This window comes from Callithrix jacchus, chromosome 15 (assembly GCF_049354715.1).
Source record: "Callithrix jacchus isolate 240 chromosome 15, calJac240_pri, whole genome shotgun sequence".
NCBI lineage: Eukaryota > Metazoa > Chordata > Mammalia > Primates > Cebidae > Callithrix > Callithrix jacchus.
In genome coordinates this window covers 13,633,482-13,656,627 of record NC_133516.1, presented here as the reverse complement: position 1 = coordinate 13,656,627, position 23,146 = coordinate 13,633,482, and the positions used below count along the sequence as shown (strand labels likewise).

General features: G+C 48.0%; 2 protein-coding genes across 6 annotated transcripts in view; one reads left to right on the top strand and one right to left on the bottom strand.

Annotated features, from left to right (window-relative positions):
* LOC128929796 (uncharacterized) overlaps positions 1-23,146 on the bottom strand; it is a 126,180-nt gene that overhangs the window by 90,381 nt on the left and 12,653 nt on the right. The window lies entirely within an intron of this gene.
* MAGEF1 (MAGE family member F1) lies at positions 1,322-2,921 on the top strand. Its single transcript, XM_002758151.6, has one exon. The coding sequence runs from the start codon at positions 1,490-1,492 to the stop codon at positions 2,411-2,413; it is 924 nt and encodes a 307-aa protein (XP_002758197.1). The 5' UTR covers positions 1,322-1,489; the 3' UTR covers positions 2,414-2,921.

Here is a 23,146-nt window from a genome sequence, read left to right as displayed (position 1 = left end):
GGGAATGGGGAGGAAGGAAGGGAGGGGGTGAAGGAAGAGAAGGAGGGGGAAGGGAGGGAGGAAGGGAGACAGGAAGGGAAGCAGAGAGAAAGGGAGAGAGGAAGGGAGGGAAAGAGGGAGGGAGGGAGGAAAGGAGGAAAGGAGGGAGGGAGAAGAAGGGAAGGAGGGAGGGAGGAAGAGGGGAAGGAAAGAAGGAAGAAGGGAGGGAAGGGAGGGAGGGAGCAAGGAAGCTTGCCGTTGGGTGGGAGAAGGGGGCTGCGGAGCTGTGGCAAGGCGCAGGGCCCCACCGTCTGAATCGGATGGTGGCAGAGTTGGTGCAGTTCTTCCTGGTGAAAGACAAGAAGAGTCCCATCACACGCTCGCTTGGATGGGACTCGAAGGGAGGGAGGGAGGAAGGAAGAAGGAAGGAAGGAGTAAGAAGCAGAAGAAAGCTCAGAGTGTGTAAAAAAAGAAAAAGAAACACGTGGGTGTCGTCAAATTTGACTTGGGCAAAAAAAAAAAAAAAAACTCCCGTTTCTTCCAACCCATCCCTATTCCTGCCAGCTGTCCTTCGTCAGTGTATCTTATCATTTTCCTCTTATCCCCATGGAATCTGCTGTCCTTACTCCCTCATAACGATCCATTGAATAATATTTATGGAGTTCCTCTCTGTGTCCGGCACTGCTGTAGGCACTGAGGATACACCCGGTGAACAGGCCAGGTCCCAGTTCCCAGTTTGCACTATAATCATCATCCAAACTTGGATTCCCGATTTCAGCGGGCCGAACTCCAGCGCATCTTCCACGTTACCGCCAGAACAGGAAGACACAGTTCAGGCCTGGACGCTCACGTGTTTAAATCCTTCTGCAGGACCTTTTCCTTCCGTCCAGAATACACGTCCATCTCCCTAGCATCCTTTGCTTACTGGCTCCCAGCCCTCAGTGTGCACTATAGAGCCACGGAAAAGCCCTCAAAGTCCGAGATGCACACGCTTACACGTGGGCACTTGCAGAGAGCAGGTGGGCGGCATTCCATCCCTATTTCACCCCTTGTACCCTGAAACCACTCTGCAGGCCTCGGAGGGGAGAGGCCTGCTATATTCCCCCGCCCCCGACTTTCCGAGCCTAAAATCCAGCGCAGGGTGCACCCCCGTCCCCACCCTCTGGCACTTCCACTCAGAGCAGCCCGGGCACACTCCAACCCATAGAGGACCGGAAGGGGCGGGGCTTCGCGCGGCACTGGGGTCGCCATCCTGGCGGCGGCGGCCGGAAGTGGCCCCTCGCGCGGGCGCGGACTGAGGCTGCGCGCCGCAAGTCCCGGCTGCTGGCGGCGTTGCGGGCGCAGTTTCGACTCCCGTGTGGTGCCGCCCAGCAGCTGCCGAACTCCCTCTGCCATCGCTCCTGGTCCTCCCGCCGCCCCAGCCGCCGTCCAACCCCTCCCCCGGCGCCTGCGCGGCGGCTCGCACACCCCTCGGCCCTTGTACGCGCTCTGCACCTGCCTGCGCGGAAACATGTTGCAGACACCAGAGAGCAGGGGACTCCCGCTCCCGCAGGCCGAGGGGGAGAAGGATGGCGGCCATGACGGTGAGACCCCGGCCCCGACCGCCTCGCAGGAGCTCGCCACGGAGAAGCCTGGCACCGGGAGGGAGGAGGGGGCTACAGAGCCCGCCCTCACCCGGAAAGGCGCGAGGGCCTTGGCGGCCAAAGCCTTGGCACGGCGCAGGGCCTACCGCCGTCTGAACCGGACGGTGGCGGAGTTGGTGCAGTTCCTCCTGGTGAAAGACAAGAAGAAGAGTCCCATCACACGCTCGGAGATGGTGAAATACGTTATTGGAGACTTGAAGGCCCTGTTCCCGGACATCGTCGCGAGAGCCGCAGAGCATCTGCGGTATGTCTTTGGTTTTGAGCTGAAACTGTTTGACCGCAAGCACCACACTTACATCCTGATCAACAAACTAAAGCCTCTTGAGGAGGAGGAGGAGGAAGATCTGGGAGGAGATGGCCCCAGACTGGGCCTCTTAATGATGATCCTGGGCCTTATCTATATGAAAGGTAATAGTGCCAGGGAGGCCCAGGTCTGGGAGATGCTGCGTCGGTTGGGGGTGCATCCCTCAAAGAATCATTTCCTCTTTGGGTATCCGAAGAGGCTTATTATGGAAGATTTTGTCCAGCAGCGATACCTCAGTTACAGGCGGGTACCTCACACCAATCCACCGGAATATGAATTCTCTTGGGGTCCCCGAAGCAACCTGGAAATCAGCAAGATGAGAGTCCTGGGGTTCGTGGCCAAGCTGCATAAGAAGGAACCCCAGCACTGGCCAGTGCAGTACCGTGAGGCCCTGGCAGACGAGGCCGACAGGGCCAGAGCCAAGGCCAGAGCTGAAGCCAGTATGAGGGCCAGGGCCGCTGCTAGGCCCGGCATCCACTTCTGGTGAGGGTTGGTGAAAAGGTGACCAGTGGGGTCCCCGTGGGAATGAGCTACTGTCCTGAGTCATAAGTAGTATAGGTGGGGCAAGGGTCTTATTTCTGTAGAAATCGTATGACTTTAAGGATTTAGATTTTATATCTTAACGTTTTGTTACATTTAATACACTGTTAAAATGCTGTTTGTCGATGGGATTGGCCTACTGTTTCCTGTGGGATTTTGTTGTAGAGTTTTGCTGGTTTTGTAAAATGGATTGAACTTTGTGTTTATACTGTGACTTTGAACAGATGACGCAGTATTGGAAGGCTGTACTTCGATGGTTTGAAGGAACTCCGTAGCATGATCTGGTACCAGGGGAAAATAACTGGTGGCTAGCCTCCCAACACTTGTCTGTTGTATATAAAAGAAAAAGGACTGACATGTACCTCTGTTTGCTTAGCTATTTGAGTATCTAGAGAAACATTAAAATGCAAGGAATTAGCAGTATATACTGGTACACTTAATAAATATTTGTGGAGCATCTTGTTTTTTGCGATGCAATGTGTGGGCACTTGGGGATAGAATACTCAACAAAATAAAGGTCCTACTTTTTTTCAGAATTAGAGAGTAAGTAAATAAACAAGAAATTAACAGTGCAGTGAGTTGAAGGCTGCAAAGGGATACTTAACCAAGCTGAGGTGATTGAGTGAGGTTTGCTTGGGGTTACCTTTAGTCAGACTTGGGGAAAGGGGAAAAAGATGTGGCAGGGGGAAGGGGAGGAAGAAGATGGAGGTAGGGAAGCCAGGCGTTGGGCATAGTATTAAAATGATTTCAGACCCTGCGTGGTGGCTCATGCCTGTAATCCCAGCAGTTTGGGAGGCTGAGGCAGTCAGATTACCTGAGGTCAGGAGTTCAAGACCAGCCTGGCCAACATGGTAAAACCCTGTTTCTATTAAAAATAAAAAAATTTGCCAGGCATGGTGGTACATGCCTGTAATCCCAGCTACTTGGGAGGCCAAGGTATGAGAATCGTTTGAATCTAGGAGGTGGAGGTTGCAGCGAGCTGAGATTGCACCATTGCATTCCGGCCTGGGTGACAGAGTGAGACCCCGTCTCAAAAAATAAAAATGGTTTCAGATTACAGCTACCTCGGTAACAAGCACACTTGACACATAGCAGATCTGGAAAGTACTCTACCTTTGCCAGTGCTCTCTTTCCAGACCAGATGGCTATGGTGCACAAACATGGTGACTCTTAACTTTTTGGCCCTTTCTGTCTCTTTTTCAACCTCTACAGGGTTCCCTCTTCTACCAAACCTGCCAGAGACCAAATAAGGTAACGGTTCTGAAATGTTAAGTAGTGTGGATGAAGGGTACATCAGTCTCCTACTACCAAGAAGTTCCATTTTAAGATTTCTCCCCCTGGTGCCAGGAAGCCCAGTTCCCTCTTCCATGCTTCTACCTGCTGCTTTCCACCTGCCACCTCCCATGGAGGAGACCTGTAAGGCATCCCTCTCCTTCATATTATCCATGGAGAGTCATCTGTAAGCAGCTCTGGCTTCTTCGATGCCCACCACCTTCTGCGGGAGAATAAATCCTGTAGAAAGGGTACTTAGAATCATAGGGAATTTGGAGAAGTGATTCCCAAACCCGAGAGTGGGCAAGGGTGGGAGGAGCATGCCATCCATGAAACCGTTCCCCTGCAACTGCCACAGACAGAAGAGCTGCTTTCTTTTCTCTCGTAGGTTTGTCTTCCAGTTGTATCCAAGTAACATCTCTGAGGATGTTAAGGTTGGCATGGAATACAAACTACTTTGCGACATAGGGAATCTAACAAACCAGGTTAGGACAAAAGCTATCAGCTTATGGGCAAAAAAGTTGCTAATGGTTAATAATGTGACTTCCGGGTAGTTTATGATTCATTAAACATAAATACTAAGTGCCTACTGTGTGCTAACAACTTTGATGGGTACCAGAACTATTAAAATGAGAAGACTGGCTTTGCCTTCAAGGACCAATGATGATAATGTCTCACATTTGTATTTTCTCACAGCGTTGCAAGTTCAGATTAATTGGTGATTTGCCTAAGGCCTTTGGTTGGTAAGATGCAGTACCAAGACTGGAATCCAAGTCCGTTGCCCCCAGATCCAGTGTGTTTCATTCTAGAGCATTGCTCCCCATTCCTAGCCTTCCATTTTAGTCATCACAACTCCAGGAAACAAGTGAGGCATGTGTAATTATCACCAGTCTTCACTGCAGCTGTTTTTGGAGTGAGACAGAGTAGAAATACTCCCCATTTACCAATGACAGGTGGCTTTGCTCAAGGTCAAACATGTAGTGGTGCGTGGCAAAGAGAGGACTAACAGGCCCATTTATTAAATATCTACCATAAGCCAAAGGCATTCTTTTTCTCCTTTTCACAAGCACACTGCAAATATCTCTATTATACAGATACTAATGATAGTAATATTTGCCATTTATTTACTTAATACCTAAGATTAGCCAGCCTTTTATGCTTTATAGGTTTTAATGATTTTTATAACAGCGTTAGAAGATATCATCTGTCCCATTTTGCATGAAGTAAATAGACTCAGATGCTATGACATTCCCACAGATACACTATGACAGAACAAGGAGTGGAGATGAAGTCTGAGCCAAGAGGCCGCACTTCTCACTATCGTACATTTCCTTCCAGACTTGGGTCATCTGTCTCCCTTTTTTCTTCAGACAGCACTGTCTATCTGGAGATACAAACAAGGGCTGTGTAGCCAAGATAATTATAAGATGCTGGCCAGCAGGTACAAATGAGGCTAAAACACAGTTGGGACATTACCTTTGAATGTTGATCCCAACTCTACCTACTCTTCCCAGTGTTCTCAGAGTGCTGGCTACATGAATGTATTTTTGCTCAAAATTAGCATATGTTGCCCTTACAAACTATGTTTCCTCAGTCTTTAGTCTGCCCTCCCTACTGAACCTCAAGTTCATCTTTCATGCCATGGAATAATCAAATAGCATTTATGGATCTGCAAATACAATTCCCAGCACTGTTTCCAGATGGTACAAAGGCTAGCAGAACTGGTACCCTTGCCTCAGGATGAAAGACCTCCATTGCAGATGTCCTCATCAGCTTCCCAGAAGTGCTAAGAGTGTGGCCTCTGGGCCCATGTGTGGAGCAGACATTGACCATGTTAAGGGCAAGACATGGATTCTTCTGTTGCTTATGGTCACTCACATGAAGGAGTAGGAAGGCCTAGAACCCCCATCCTGCTCTCTTCAGACACATAGAACTAGGTCTTCCTGGAAAAATACTGTGTGTGTTTGGGGCAGGGAAGGTTTGGTTGAGGGAGTGTTTTGGCAGATGGATTACTCCAAATCATATTTATTATAGTAAAACTAGGAAGCAAAGCCAGTGAAGGAAATTCCCTTGAAAACTATGAATCAGAGACTGATTTGAGTAATAATAAAACTCTGGTCTTCTGCATGGCCAGCTCTGCATGAATTACTGTTTCTCTATTGCAGTTCCCCTGTCTTGATGAATTGGCTGTCTAGGCAGCGGGCAATGTGAACTCCTTGGGTGGTTACTGATTTTGGGGGCTCATCCAGGATTCGTGGCTGGAGAGGGGCCACTGAACCACGGGCAGGTAGCCCCCCTCCAGTGATGGATCCAGAAGCCACCCAAGCGGCCACCTAGTTCTCTTGGACTAGGGGCTGACTCTGGTACTCTCTACTGGTGGGGCATTGCTGACCCAATGTGCATGGATTTAATTGCAATGGAGAAATAGTCCTGGGGAGACGTCCCTTAACTACAGATCTGTCACAGGGTGTCTGTAGCCCCATGGTGAGGTGTCTAGCTCCACCACGGGGTGTGTAGCCCCTTTGCGGAGTGTTTGTTCGGCTCCTGGGGGGTCTTGGTTGGCTCTTTCTAACTAGTAGGAAGAATCCTGGTTTGAGAGACTTCTCAATCAGGAAGATTTCAAGAAAGTTTCTCAGGAGAATAGGAGGATAGTGTGGAAGGGATACCCCTGGAGTTCTTGACCAGGGATCTGATTTGGAAGGCCTTCTGTTCATCTCATCTTTGTGTGTGTTTGTATACATGGAAGGCATCTCAGAGGGGTTGCTGATGAAAGTCCAGCGGCCTAATTCAGAGAACCGTCCTTATTTGTCTGGTCTCATTCAATGAGCTCTAAAGAAGGCTCAACAGGCCTGTCTCAGGGTGACTATTTGCTCTTCGTCTTGCCCGGAGACCCCATTGTGAATTACCATTTGGAGGCTGTCCATCCCCACCTGGAGTGGATCAAAGACAACAGGGCCAGTGGGAAAATGTTTGAGCTTTGCCAGGCTGATATTGGGTGCTGCACGAGGTGACTAATGCCTGTTTTGTTATGTGTATTTTGCTGGGATGGAAAATGTGAATTTGGTCCCCCATGCAGCCCATTGGGCAGCATCTTGCAAACTGAGAATCTTGTCTATGGTTCCATAAAACAGGAAAGGGTGATTTTCTCTTGTAAAGTGGCTTCAACCCCACAGCTATAGCACAAGTGAGCAAGATCATCAGAAGCCAGTTCATTCTTCTGGAAGCTGCAGAGAAAGGGAACCCAGAAACCTGTTAGGCCGGCAAAAAGGGTAAGAAATTCTTACCAGCCAAGCTTCTGGTCTCTCTTTCTGTCTGGATAAACAATGTGTCTCCTCTGCAAGGGTTTGATTAATAGAAAAAAGGATTTGTGAGACTAGTCTTAGGCTGTAGCAAATCTGGTATGCTTTGTTCTAAGAATTTGTCTTTTTGCATTCTGTAATGGAGAGAGGGGTATCACAAGATAGAATGGGGTTTAGGACCCCTATAAGCCTGCTCTTCAAGTCAGCTTTTCAGGCACAAACTTTGTTATGGGTTCCCAAAATCACTACTGTATAAAATTTATCTGTCTGGTTTTGTGTCCTTAAGAACTTAACCTGCTTCTAGATAAACTACTTGGTGCTAATGAAAGGAAAAAAAAAAAAGAACTTAATCTTGTGACCATATGGGGATACTTTCTTTTGGTGTCCACCATCCAGAGCACAGGAATGTTGGGGTTCATGTCATAGTCCTAGACATTTTTCTTGAGCAGTTAAAGGCTTGCAAGCTTGAAATTGGCTTCACTGGGCTCCTTCTGGGAAAAGCAATAGAAAGTGCCAGTGCTGTGTAGTTCAGCAGCTAAGCCGTTATCTTTTGACAGTGGTGGTCTGGGTTCAATTATTGCCTTCTGGAATGATTCCTTTCTGGTTTGGTATTTGTGTAACTTTGCCATTTATTGAGGGCTTTTTACCCCCACCCATAGATAGCTTCTGATTTCCTCTCTTGAATTTTCCTTTCTCTGAACTACCTTGTAGAGTTCTAAATCTTGTTAAAAAAAGAAAAAGACACTATTTACCATGTCTTTGAAGCACCTAGGAGGTTACATTTGGTAAAGTTCAGAAGCTAGAAATAATGGCCACTTGCATGGCTAAAGTTGGGTAATAATAGTTTTGAAAAGCGCACTATGGTTAAAAGTCAGCTTAACTAAAAGTGGATGAACAAGCTACAGATGAATTTAAAAGACCTTTATGTGTTTCTCTTCTCGGAACTTGTTTTTTTCTGGAAAAAGGTGTTTTCTTCTTATTCGGCTTTTATTTCTTTGTTTGCTTGTTTTGCCACTCTTAATGCACACATGAGAGGCCCTAAGATAACTTCTGGTAGCCTGGGACTTACTGGGAAAAACAGAGGAGGCACCCCAGATCCCGTTTTGGGGGCGGGGGGGAGCACCTCTGTCTTCCTCATGAAACCCCAGGAATTAAAAACAGATAGATCCCTTTCAAAGTCAAAGGCTCTGTTCTGTTTTGCACTGTGTTATCTGATGTTTTTTTTGTTTGTTTGTTTGTTTGTTTGTTTTTGAGACGGAGTTTCGCTCTTGTTACCCAGGCTGGAGTGCGATGGCGTGATCTCTGCTCACCGCAACCTCCACCTCCTGGGTTCAGGCAATTCTCCTGCCTCAGCCTCCTGAGTAGCTGGGATTACAGGCATGCGCCACTGCACCCAGCTAATTTTTGTGTTTTTAGTAGAGACGGGGTTTCACCATGTTGACCAGGATGGTCTCGATCTCTTGACCTCGTGATCTACCCGCCTTGGCCTCCCAAAGTGCTGGGATTACAGGCTTGAGCCACCGCGCCCAGCCTATCTGATGGTTTTGAGGTGTGGGGGTATCAGAAATTACTTCTCATTAAGAGAGAGCTTTGGTGTGTAATAACTAGGTAGGAAATATACTTTAAGGGATGGCTAATAGTAGTTATGGAGGAATACTTGACCCTGCACACTTGGATCAGAGAAGGATGCTCTTGGCCACCTAGAAGATAAGGAAACATTCCCACCCTCAACTGAGAGATGGGACTCCCATGAGGGATGGGCCGATTACAAAATGGGCTGATTGGCTTTGGGCTGCCTTGCAATGAAATGTGAATGCAGGGTAGAAGCAGTGCACGTCTTCTCCTGTAGTATTTCCCTCCCTTTGGGGATCCAGGAACCAGTATTAAATGGCACCCTTAATTTTGGGGGTCTGTCTTTGCCTTCAACTGCTTATCTGCTGCTTCTTTGGCCCTGGAAATTGCATGCTTTCCTGGCCCCGTTCCTCCAAGGGCTCCACCCTGAAGCCAGTCATCCAGTTAGGAAACAGGCACATGAAGACTTACAGTGCTGGATCTTCTGTCTGTCTGTGTATTTATGTGTGCTGTATGTTTCTATATAAAAGAGCTCTGATTAATTGGCTTGGAAAAATAAGTGCTTAAATATTTTTTCAGAAAAGTAGAAACTTGAATGCCTTTTTGTTCACGTGAATTTAGTACTCTTTTGGAAATAAAGACAGTTTTAAAGATCATTGGTAAACTGTCTTGAAAATGTAGACATTTGGTCTAAATTAAGGTCAGATGTCAGATTTGCTAAATACTTTAAACTTCAGACTGTTTCTTTGACTTTTGAAAATTGTTGGATTCACCTACTTTGGAGCATTAGATTATAGATGAGGCCCGGGGACATTTGGAGAGCCATGCCTGCTAGCTAGGCTAAAAGGATTCAGACCCTATCTTCATTTCTGACTGATGTCCTAGGCTCCACCCCTAGTACATGATTAAAATTGCTTACTTAGCAGGTTTTTCACTAAAAATTAAAGTTGTGGAAAGTTAACATTCTAACATGTAGTTGAGACCATTAGAGAAACAGTTTTACATACCAGGTGGGGAGGGAAGGTGTTTTTGGTAAAAGATTATAAGAAGGCATGAGAATATGGCTTTTGCCAAAGGGAATGTAATTCCGTGTAGTTCAGAGGGACTTATTTATTTATTTATGAGGCAGAGTCTTCCTCTATCACCCAGGCTGGAGTGCAGTGGCATGATTTTGGCTCACTGCAACCTCCGTTTCCCAGGTTCAAGCAATTTCCCTGCCTCAGCCTCCCCAGCATCTGGAACTACAGGTGCACACCACCATGCCCAGCTAATTTTTTTGTATTTTTAGTAGATACAGGGTTTCACCATATTGGTCAGGCTGGTCTCGAGCTCCTGACCTCAGGTGATCTCCCACCTCAGCTTCCCAAAGTGCTGGTGTTACAGGTGTGAGCCACCGAGCCCAACCCAGAGGGTTTTAAAGATTGTGGTAACCTAAAAGAGTAATGGAACGAAGGTTTAAGCAGAGTGAAAAGGGCTTATAAAAATTCTGTGGGTATAAACAGGTTGGCTAAGATTTAAAAGAAATTACTTAGTTTTCTGTAGGTTAAAACATTAAAATCATACTGATGTGGGGCCAGAATCTGGGCCCATGTGTCAGAATAACAGGGTTTTCTTAGAAAATTGACCTGCTGTTTGATGGAAAACTATAAAGGGTTCTAAAAAGTTTATGAAAATCTTACCTTATGGTCAAATTAATTAAAACTGGATAGAGATATAAAATTTTATTTTAAAAATTAGCTTTAACATTAACGATGCACTAATGCAAACATGAAATTTGGTTTTCTCTTTTGAAGATGATCTTTATGTAATGTTAAAAGATACCGAAAGGGTTTATTTTCTCCTTTGAGTAAATGGCAGGGACAAAAAAGGAGAGAGAGAGAGAAGACACATTCAGTTGGCCTCATGCTATCTTCGTTGGATCTTGTTTGGAAAGCTAAGTCTCTTCTATCAGAGTAAAAGTTTTTATTTTTATTTATTTTTTTTTTTGAGACAGAGTCTTGCTCTTGTTGCCCAGGCTGGAGTGCAATGACATGATCTCAGCTCACTGCAACCTCTGCCTCCTGGGTTCAAGTGATTCTCCTACCTCAGCCTCCGAAGTAGCTACGATTACAGGAGCCTGCCACCAGGTCCAGCTAAGTTTTTGTATCTTTAGTAGAGACAGGGTTTCACTATGTTTGGCCAGGCTGGTCTTGAACTCCTGACCTCGGGTGATCCATCTGCCTTGGCCTCCCAAAGTGCTGGGATTATAGGTGTGGGCCACTGCACCCAGCCAAGGTTTTTCTTTTCTAAAAAAATTTTTTTGGAGTTATCATTTTGGCCAAATGAATGGCTTATGGTGATCTGGGATTCTATTTTGTGATATCCATTGTTTTAAACCTTTGATATTTGACAAACTTTCCAAAATCAAATTATAAATCATGTCTCTTCCTAACCTAATATTTTAGATATTAGGTCCACTAACATCCAATATTGACATTTGGCTTATTTGGTACAAAAATCATACAGGAAGCACTGTCAGATATGGAATGGTGTTTGGCTTTCTTTGGTCTATATTTGTGTTAATGTGTTAATGGTATGTGTTCTGAAATTAGGTAAAACTGTAATTCTAATATGACTTAGTATATGTTATCAGTAATAGTTATAATTATTATGTTAATAAACTGAGTGCCACAGAGGTAACAAACTTCCTTGTCAATTGTACCTTTTTTTTTTTTTTTTTTTTTGAGATGGAGTTTCGCTCTTGTTACCCAGGCTGGAGTGCAATGGCACAATCTCGGCTCAATGCAACCTCCGCCTCCTGGGTTCAGGCAATTCTCCTGCCTCAGCCTCCTGAGTAGCTGGGATTACAGGCACACGCCACCGTGCCCAGCTAATTTTTTGTATTTTTAGTAGAGACAGGGTTTCACAATGTTGACCAGGACGGTCTCGATCTCTTGACCTCGGGATCCACCCACCTCGGCCTCCCAAAGTGCTGGGATTACAGGCTTGAGCCACCACGCCCGGCTCTTCAATTGTGCCTTTAACTGTGGTTGCCCTAAAATGTTTTTGTCATCCACAGACAATTGTCTCATTTTGGTCCTCTTTAAAAGATGGTTTTATAATCAGCTGTAAAATTTAACAGGTACTCTTAAATGTAGAATTCTGATTAGTAACTCTGGAGATTGTGACATCAGAATAGAAGAAAAACTTTCAAATAGAAGAGTGAATGTTGTTTGGTTCACTTTGGATGGTATTTGTATAAATACATTATTAGTGTATATTCCAAAATTATTGGAAACTTCTATAATGTTGACACAATTTAGTGCAGATAATTAATAATTATAGTTGTTATATAAAAATGTATGCCACAGAAGTAACCAAAATTGCTAGTCAGTTGTAGCTTTAATAGTGGCCAAAGACTTTTTGTCATCCACAGACATTTTGTCTTGCTTTGGTTCTTTTCAAAAGGCAGTTTATAATCAAATATAGTACTCTTAAGTGCAGGTCTCAGATAACGTTAAAAATTGTGCTATTGGAATAGAGGAAAAAACCAAACTTCCAGGATTCTCATGGAGAGCTAATTGCTAAGCTTTTTGTCTTCAAAGTCAAGACAACGTATATCTTTAGAGCTATTTGCAACTTTTAACAAGTGAGTAAAATATACTCCCGTGAACAAAATTTGGAGCATATTTGTTCCTCTCTACCTGATTTCTACAGAATTTGTAAACTATTTGTGAATATTCCCATTTTATGGCAGTATAGTTAATTGCACAAGTGCAAAAAGAATCTGTTTTCTTTTGTAACAGAACACAATTGGAGAAATTGGTTATTTTACCAAGGCTTTGACGGGAATGGCGTGCTTCCTTTAAAGAATCAAAGATGACTTCTAGAGCCAATTAAAGCCTGTTGGGGCATCTGGCCTCATACCTTGTCCACGCAGAGTCCCTGTACAAAGTTCCTGACCTGTGCTAAGTAAAGAATGTCACTTTCTAACAGGCCCAGGAGCCCTAAGTTATCTTGAGACCTGAAGAGGAGAGGAATTTGCCCAACTCATAGGTATTTGAGGGTACAACCCCATAGCTGGGCACAGCTTCTAAAAAGTCTTACCTGAGATTCTTCATGGAACAGAGTTCTGGCAAAGCCAATTTAAAAGGCCTAAGTGAAAAATAATTATTCCTACTGTACTTTATGCAAATAATCAGGCCAAGTACGGTAAGACTAAAGTTTATTTTGTAAACAAATCAGTTCTATCATGATTTGTTTTTCATAAAAATGGAGCTTGGAGAAAGAAAAATTATCCTTCAAAAGGGAAACTAGAGTACACTGTTGTTAGCTGTTCTTGAGGGGTTTTCCTGCAGTTTAGACTCAATTCTAAATTCTTTGTAGGTTAGAAGTCCCTAAACTAATGCTTTCAAACCCTTGCTTTTAAAATTGGGAATCGTACTCCTCATCCTAGGACTTGTTATTTACCTTATAGTAGGCTGTTTCACTGAAACGCTGTAGTAAAACTATAGATAAGCGTACTACTGTTTGGCCATAAAAGCCCAGCCAGGTCTGCATGAGTCTGCTTAGAGAGTCGAAGCGGTTCCACTCTTGTCTCCTTGGAGTCCACTCCTATTTCCATTGGTCCCCTGTTAGCAAGAAGACGCCAGAGCAACCAACGGCCTTTTCCCATCTTCACAGCCTACACCTTAAGACTAAGGTGTTGTAAAATCCAAAGGGAGAGATCGAAGATGCCTTGGCAAAATTATGACTGAGAAAGAGAGATCTAACTTAACTGACTCCCCATCTTGCTTCTAACCTCCAAGCTATCCTTGTTCATTTCTGGGCATAGGGTGAACTAACTTTGGGAGAAACTTAGTTTATAATTTATAGTTTAAACAAAGATGGTAACAGCCCTTTCCCAAGGTAGACCTCTTTCTTGCCTGGGGATTAGATTGCCTTTGTAGGATTAACATGAGCCATTAGAAACCATTAGCCATTTCTGACATTAGAACTTAACATTCAGGAGTCATGCAGCTGGAGGCTACAAGATTCTGACCCTCCCTAAACTGCTCCTAAGATCAGTGCTTGAGATATTTTGCAGACCCTGCACTTGATGGGTCAGCTGGCACCACCCAGATCAATAAACTGGCTTGTCTGATCTTGTGGCCCCTACCCAGGAACTGACCCCGTGAAAGAAGACAGCTCCGACTTCCTGTGATTTCATCTCTCATCAATCAACGCTCCTGGCTCACTGGCTTCTCCCAGCCCACCAAGTTCTCCTTAAAAATTGTGCTCCAAATACTTGGGGAGACTGATTTGAGTAATAATAAAACTATAGCCTCCCACAAAAAATAAAACAACTGTGAATCATGTCTTGGACAAGAGGAACTTCTCTTGGTTCAGCCAGACTGCAGGGATCATGACAGTCACCAAAGTCAAGACTTTTGACCCATTAGAACTCAGAGAGCCAGTGTTTGAAAACAGGCTCGGGTTGATTAGACCCCACCCCCAGTAGGCACACAGTGCTTCAGAGGTGGCAGCTCATTTTCAGTCCCTGCAAATCTGGCCTCAATTCACAGGCTCAATCACAGTTTCCACTTGAGGTAATTATACTTCATGCCTTGGTCATGGTGGCAATTGATACTTGTGCAAATTATTCCACAAATTGTGCCCAGCAGAGATGACAGTTACCTCCCAGCAGAAACAGTATACTGACTAAGGAGGTTAGCTCTTCTGGAAAGTGCCCCAATCAAGGCCTTTTAAAAGTCCACTATGTGACCTTGAACAGTCTAAGGACTGAAGATCTAGGAAAGAGGTCAGTGGATAATTGGGGTAGGGGTCAAAGGCAGTCTACAAGCCACACATCATCCTACCAGCTGGTTTCAGACTCTGTCCAGTTCCCGAGCCAGCCATGACCAATAACAGTAGCAGCCAGCATTTATTAAGCTTTGCATGCCAGGTATGGTGCTAAGGATGATAAGCACATGGTCTCATGCATCTGCGCGACAGCCCTCTGAAGCAGGTTCCACGTTTGCCAGCATTTAGATACTCTTCCTAAGGAAACCACAAGGAAGGGAGAATTCCTTCCATTCTTTCAACGCACGAGCTACATGACTTGGGCAAGCTCACGACATAACTAGTGAGTGGCACAGCCAGAACTTCAGCCTACATCCCCTGGTATCTTGCTGGCATTCCACCCTCAGAGGGTACTTAGGGAGCAGCCGACTCCCATCGCAGAAATGGGGCTGCGGAGGGAGGAGGGAAACCCTCTGGCAGTGTTCACGTGTATCACAACCCAGGGCACCCGAACTGGAGGGTGGAGGCAGTGGCAAGGGGCCGGGGAAAGTTGGCTTATCTGCTTGTAGGGACCCTGTTTGGGAGAGGAGCCCATGTTCGAGGGATGATGCCTCTGAGACACCCCCAGCCTGCTGCAGTAGCCCCGTGGGCTATGCACTGGGGCAATCAGTGCAGACGGAACAGCAGCCCCAGCCTAAGACAGACTTGGGAGGCCTCCTGGGTATTGAGCATGTGAGGGACAGCCACATACCCAACCCATAAAGATAGAGGAGGGCCAGTCAGGCAGCTGGAGGCTGTAAGATTCTGACCCTCCCTAAACTGCTCCTAAGATCACTGAGATATTTTGCAGACCCTGCACTTAATGGGTCAGCTGGCACCACCTAGATCAATAAACTGGCTTATCTGATCTTGTGGCCTCTACCCAGGAACTGACCTGTCATCCCAGCACTTTGGGGAGTCCAAGGCAGAAGGATTGTTTGAGGCCCAGAGTTCAACACCAGTGTGGGCAACATGAGACCCTGTCTTTACACAGAACTCAACAATTAAGGATGGTGACGTGCACCTGTATTCCCAGTGAGGCCTTGGCAGGAGGATCTCTTGAGCCTAGGAGTTTGAGGTTGCAGTGAGCCATGATTGTACCACTGCACTCCAGCCTTGGCAACAGAGACGGAGACCCTGTCTCAAAAAAAAAAAGAAGCCTCCTGAAATGGAAAACTCCCAGAGCAGACACGCCTGCACTCCATTCCCACCTGCCACATGATAACAGTGTGGCGTCAGCAGAGTTATCTGACCTTTCTGAGCTTCAGTTTTCTCATCTTTAAAGTGAAGATAATGCTATCAACTCCTCAAAACCTTGAAGACTGAGGAGATTACTAACCCACCTACCACAGTGTCTGGTATGTGGTAACTATAAATATTGACTGAGCATCTTGTAAATGCCAGGCGTATACAAGGGTAGTGTGAGAACCCAGAATCGACAACACCCTTTGCCCTCATAGAGCTTGCATGCTAAGGACATAGATGACGACACGTGTTGAAGAAAAGAAGCCAGCAGTGGGGAAGAGAGCTGGGACGGTTTTAAATAGCTTGGTCAGGGAAAGACTCACTGAGAAGTAACGTTGGAGTCACGAATGAAAGCCACAAGCAGGAGCCCGGAAGCTGTCTGGGGGGACAGCAGAGTTAACAGTAAGTATGAAGGCGCAGGCCAGGCATGTTCTGAGACACGGCTCCGGCAAGCAGCATAAGTGGGGCGTGGGGCTGGAAGGAGGAGAGATGTCCTGATGGTGAGACAGCTGGCAGGGCTGGCACATGTACCTGCAGCAAGAAGCAGACGCTGAGCTGCCCTGGCCACGTGTCAAGCCCTGCACCTGGGTGGTACTGTCAGCACGGCGCAGGCAGCGGGAAGGGAAGGGAAGACAGAAAGATAGAGTCTCTTCTTCATTCATAGCTTTTGTTTTTCTAATTACAAAAAGAAATGGTGGAAACTTTGGAAGGTTTCATCAAAATACAAAGAAGGAAAGGAGTCTTCTGGAACTCCTGTGGGCTGGGCCTGGTTAACAGTATCGTGAGGCTTTCCATCTCTAGTAATCTTGTTTTCACTTGCCCAGGGTGTAAATGACTTACCGCCACCTTAACAGTGAGTTACAATGACACTGAGCCCACCCCGTACAATATTTTCTGCAAATATTTTTTTTTTTTTTTGAGACGGAGTTTCGCTTTTGTTACCCAGGCTGGAGTGCAATGGCACAATCTCGGCTCAATGCAACCTCTGCCTCCTGGGTTCAGGCAATTCTCCTGCCCCAGCCTCCTGAGTAGCTGGGATTACAGGCACGCACCACCATGCCCAGCTAATTTTTTGTATTTTTAGTAGAGATGGGGTTTCACCATGTTGACCAGGATGGTCTCGATCTCTTGACCTTGTGATCCATCAGCCTCAGCCTCCCAAAGTGCTGGGATTACAGGCTTGAGCCACCGCACCCGGCCTTCTGCAGATATTTCTGAGAGCTTTAGTGGATGTCTCACATGATGTCACAAACCCATCTGTCCACTGCAGTCATAACTAGGGCTCATGGAGGCCAGGAAAAGACCCTTTGCTGGGAATGTGCCTTGAGGGGTCCCCAGCACCCATGGCTGCCGCCACCTCTAATGCCACTGGAGTTCTGGAGAGACTATGGGCTCCCTCCAAACATGGATACAATGTCCTTTCCCGCAGTCTGTGCCAAGATATGTCACCTAAGTCCCAAAGTAACAATGCCAGGGCCCTTCCGCCCCCTCCGGAAGGCTGTCTGTCTCTGCTTTCCATCTCCTGTAGCAACTCTCCCAACTTCAGCTGAAAATAGCCGCCTCCATTGGGACAAGTCTAGCTTCCTCCCTCCATAATTTCTCTCCTCAAACCTCAGGGTAAAAAAAGATGGGAAGTCAGACCAGATTCCCAGGCAGGGCTATCTCCATCGTGGAACCAGACCGACGTTCACATCTGTGTTAGGTTGACCGTAACTACACAGATTGAGGTTTGGGTTGATTTTCCCAAAACAAAGCAAAAGTCTGCCCCAGAGGTGAATTAAATTCTCTACGTCTAGCGAACTGCTAGCAGTTTTGCTCCCTCCCCTAACTTTTTCTTTCTTTTTTTTGGAAACAGAGTTTCCAGGCTGGAATGGAAACTCTGCACAATCTCAGCTCACTGCAACCTCTGCCTCCTGGGTTCCAGCGATTCTCCTGCCTCAGCTTCCCAATTAGCTGGGATTACAGCTGCACACCACCATGCCCGGCTAATTTTTGTATTTTTTGGTAGAGACCAGGTTGCACCATGTTAGCCAGGCTGGTTTTGAATTTCTGACCTCAAGTGGTCCTCCCGCCTTGGCCTCCCAAAGTGCTGGGATTACAGGTGTGAGCCGCTGTGCTGGGCCCTTCCCCCAACTTTTCTAGCCTCTCCTCACCCTATTTCCAAAACGTTAGGGTGCAGCTCAGCCAGGGTTGTTTCCTACTGTTAAAGATGGTGAGAATGTAGATAAAATGTTAGGATGGGGGAAAGGATTCCAGGGGAGAAAAACAACTCCCTCCAGCAATGGCGGGTAGCAGAGTATGCACTGTGTCCAGGAACAATGAGGGGACTGATTCAGCTGGAGCCAAGAGTCGGAGGAGAGGATAGGATGCTGTGGATAGAGAGCATTGCTGGGGGCAGCGGTGCAGGGAGGGAGTGAGGGCCGTGAGCTCATGGTGAGGCTTGAGGAAGATGGACTGTTGGGTTGTGAAGGGGAAGGTTGGAGGCAAGGAGGACAAGTGGGAGGCCTCGGCAATAGTCCAGATGACCGCCTGACCAGGGCAATGGAGGCAGCAGGAACGGGGGTGGGAAAGGACTGGCTGGGGGAGTAACTTAAAATGATTTGATAACGGATGAACTGTGGGAAATGAAATGGAGCAAGACGTCAGATAGGACTCAGTGTTTCAAGCTGAGTGCCTGGGAGCATGGCAGTCACTCATCAGGACGGCTGGATGTCCAGGGAGATCTGGTTGGGGGCAGGAAGGTGGATATGGCCTCAGTTGCTCAGCCAATGGACACTGAGAAATGGGGCAGAGGAGGAACACCGAGGCTAGGAGCAGACACTCTGTCACCTTCTTAGAGGACATGGTCAAAACCATGGGCTTCTCCTGGGAGATGGTCTAGACCAAGAGTGGGAACTGGACTCACCTCTTCTCACTCTGTGGGAGGAAGCAAGGATCCAGGGAGTCCTAAGCGGATCACTAAACAATACAGTTGGGCTGGGTGTGGTGGCTCATGCCTCTAACCCCAGCACTCTGGGAGGCCGGGGCATGCAAATCACGAGGTCAAGAAATCGAGACCATCCTGGACAACATGGTGAAACCCCGTCTCTACTAAAGATACAAAAATTAGCTGGGTGTGGTAGCATACACCTGTGATCCCAGCTACTCAGGAGGCTGAAGCAGGAGAATGGCTTGAACCCGGGAGGCAGAGGTTGCAGTGAGTCGAGATCATGCCACTGCACTCCAGCCTGGTGACAGAGAAAGATTCCATCTCAAAAAAACCAAAAACACAGAATACAGTTCTGTTCCCACAGGTGCCTGTTGAGGGCTGGTCCCAGGTCTACCTTCTAGATCCATTTTTACAAATGACCTGAGGGATACTGGGAGGGTCTCAGCAGGGAGCAGTGTGGCCAAGATGTCATAGAACTGGGAAAGAAAAGCTGCAAGTTGGTGTAGGTGGATGTCAGCAAGGGGTGGCTGAGGATCCTTTGTGAGCACTGAAAACAGAACTGCAGACGAGAGTCACGCTGCAGCTGGAAGGACTCACGACAGCCCGGAGCCAAGGCTTTCACCAGCCAGCTCCTGGGATTGCAGATGGAGCGAGCTTTCTCTCTATTACTGGGTCTCCTGGTTGGGAACATAACCCACAATGCCACCTGAGTGGCATTGAGAGTGACTGAGAGATATCTCAGTCAGACCTGAGATATCTCTACAGCACAAGGTACAGCCGGAGGGAAAGAGATTGTCACTCAGGGAGAGCCCTCATGTTTAGACGTCTCAGACACATGGGACACCCTGCCCAGACACAAACACATACTTGGTATATGCATGCAGAAACAGCTCCACCAACTCCGTAGGAAACATGAAGAAAAAAGCATCATTTGGCAACCACGACGTATCAGATATTTTGCTTAGCGCTTTCCAAGCATTTGCACACAGAGTCTCACAACAGTTGTGAGAGGAAGAGATTATTTTCCCATTGTATGGAAAACCAAGGCTCAGAAAGTATTTTGCCCAAGATCACCTGCCTGGAGAATGGCAGATGTGTCCTGACCCAGGTCTGCCTGGCACGAATATGTTATTCTCCATTCCTCGCTTGGGTGTGCACTGTGGACACACACACAGCACAAACCCATCCCCGCCAGATACGAAATTCCCACCGACTTCACGTTCCTCAACTGGTGCGATCTCCACTCCATTCACAGGTGTATCCCTGGCATCTAGAACCGTGTCTGGCACATCATACACACTCAGTCAATATCTTGTTGCTGTGTGAATACACACACACGCACCCTGGCATCTAGAACCGTGTCTGGCACATCATACACACTCAGTCAATATCTTGTTGCTGTGTGAATACACACACACTCACCCTTCACATACGCGCACATACACATCCAATCCGCCATCTGAAAGGAGACGCCCGCTGGGAGAACCAGGCCTTCCCGGCTGCCCCCACCGGCCTGCCCCTGGAAGGGGAGGCCTCACACCATCAGTTCCCTGTGGGACCCCAGTCTCCCTCCTGCAACAGGCAACCAGCTCTCTCTCTCCAGCCTTAGGAGGGCCCACCTCCTCCTTTTCTGAGCTCAGTGAAAACGAAGTTTTTCTAAAACATCTTTGCTGAGAGAGAAAGCAGAAGAAAAGGAATCAAGAGACTACAAGCGCTTGAGTTTACAGGAGCCTGATTCTTATCTGAAGTTCTGCTGGTGGGGCTTCGGGGCTCACGGAACCCAGTTGCTGCCTTGGATGCTCTGGCATCATTGGCTTAGAGGTCCCACCTGAGGGGAAGGGGGCGGGCGCAGCTGCTCAATCCAGGGGTCCTCTCTTCTTCCAGATCCTGCTGTCAGAGCCCAGACCCTTGTGCCATTGTGGCCTTGAGCTAGCTGCAATTGCACACCCTTCTTGCCATCTGCTGTGCCTCAGGCTGTAAACCAGGCAGCTCCAAGCCAAGCTACTCAGTTGGACTGTCAGTCCCCTGTAAAACCCCAGCAGCCTCCCTTCCTTCCCAGAGCCCCAAGGCTCTGCCTGGGGTGACTCCTGCGGGGAGGGGGGGCTGCCTCATTCCCTCCACTCCTTCGATGGGTCTGCAGCTCCATTTGCAAAGCAGTTCTGAGTAATTTACCAGAGCCTAGGAAATAATCCAATCCTTCTTATACCCCGGCAGCCCCTGCCACCAACACACACACACACGCATGCACGCACACACACATGCACGCACGCATGCGCACGTACACACGCACACACACGCCCCAACCTTCCCAAGGCTCTGTTTATCCAGACACCTCAGATGACTCCAGATCAGACTCTGGACCAGCATGTCAATATCGCCAAGGCCTCTGGATTAAAATGTAAATTCCTGAGCCCTCCCAAGATCTGCTGAAACAATCTCTGCGGTGAGGCCCAGAAGCCAGCACTTTCGGCAAGCTGGGGAGCAATGCTCACACTCCAAAGTCCAAAAGCACCACCCGAATCTACTAAATTCCACACACATCCTCATGCACATATAATAACAACAGCGAAAACATTTATTGACCACTTACTATGTGCCAGGAAGTATTTTCATGTATTAACTCATTTAACCCCCACAGCGGAGGGAGGTATGTTATGATCCCCTTCCCAGTAACTTGCCCACGTTCACACAGCCAGTTGGTGGGAAAGTCAGGAATGGAACCCAGGCCCTGTGGCTTCTGAGCCTCCATTCGACCACCACACTTTTTCTAGCACACATGAGGGTACAACCATGTGGACTCCAACACTTACCACACAAGGGACTCCCACCCCTCAGATCGGCTCACCCCAGGGAGCCCGAAGGCCAGGGTGTTTTGAAGGCTCCTGGTTTCTCTGTCACCCCAAGTCTGGCCTACTCATATCGGAGCTGAGCGCCAGCAGCCACAGCCAGCGGGGCCGGGGAGTTGGCGAGCTGGGCTCCAGGACCTTGGCAGCAGCCTCAGGCCCCCAGGCCCAGCAGTGCCTGCCTCAGTGAGCGTGCCTACCGCAAGCCTCGACTGCCAGGGGCCCTGCACCCTGCCTGCCAGCCGCCCCCCCGCCACCCGCCCAGCGTGTCCCGGCTCCCAGAGGCCTGAGCTCCCCGACAGGGCCCTCTCAGAACGCTGCAGTCAGAGAGCAGATGTGCTTGCACAGTCTCCAGAAACGAGTCTTCTTGGGAATCCTGCCATGGGGGAAAGGCAGGGCTTGGGGGAGGGATTGGAAAAACAACCCAAATACCGTAACACAGAAAAGTGATCCAAATAAAGAGCAGCAACTGTGTGTCTGGAAGGAATGAACTGAGGAGAGGCGCGGAGCTGTGCAGCGTGGCAGGGAGGCTGCCAGCCCTGCCAGGGGCTGGGGTGCTCAAGGAACAGGGTCTGAGCTGACTCAGGAGTGCAGGATGTGAATCGCGACCCACAGCCTCCTCCTTCCCGGGGCTCCAGGCACTGGCTTCTGCAGTACCCAGTGGGCCCCAGGGAGGAAGTGTGGTCTCAAGGCTGCCCCATGACCTATCAGGAGGGTCCTCTCACCCTTCTCCACCTAAAGGGTCTGCTTGGGTTGTGGAAAGAGCCAAACGTATGTGCTTTCACACTGGTATTCTGAGCGTCGGGCAATCAGCCGGGGTTGCACAGTAAGGCGGGGAAGCCCTGACAGTGGAGGGAGAGTGGGCACATTTATTCTGGGGCCACAGAATGCAGGACTGCAACTCGGGGGTCCCACCCAGCCCTCTCCTAATGGGCAGTGTGACTGTGGGCAAGTCACTTATTCTTCCTGAGCCCAAATCTCCTCAATGTAAAATGGGTACAATTAAGCTTTCTCTGCTCACCTCAGCATAGAACAAGACTGATCATGACCGTGAGAAGCTTTTGGAGGCAGGGGCTTCTATCAGCCCCCACTGTCCTTAGCAGCTGGGGGGCAGGTACAGAGCTGAGTGTGTGCCACACAGCGGTGCCTATGTTTCTCTGAGAGAGCTGTCATTCCCATTTTACAGATGAGATGAGAACCGTAAGGCTCAGGGACATTAAGCCTGAGAACTGGCAGATGAGAGTTGACAATGAAGCCGTGTCCTCTCCTGAGCCACATTGCTGGAGGGCAAAGTATTCTGCTATTGCAGCCCAGTAGGCAGGAATGGGCAGTGTCACCCTTGGCAAGCCTGGGGAAGAGGGAATGTTTAGAGCCCTGGCAGAGGAGACTGGCTGGGAAGGCTGGCAGCAGGTAGGAGCCCTGTAGTCCCAGCTGCTCAGAAGGCTGAGGCAGTGGAATTGCTTGAACTCAGGAGGTAGAGGTTGCAGTGAGCCGAGATTGCACCATTGCACTCCAGCCTGGGCAACAAGTGAAACTCAAAAAAAATAAAAGATAAATTTTTTAAAAAGCCAAAACCTGGATAGGAGCAGAACTGAGGCTGCTTTCCCTCCAAGCCCTGCCTTATCACCTCCTCCATGAAGCCTGCCTCTCTGGCAAAGTGAGTGAGCGGCTCCCTTTCTAGGCCCTGTAGCCCTCACAGGCCTCTCACAAGCCTTCTCAGT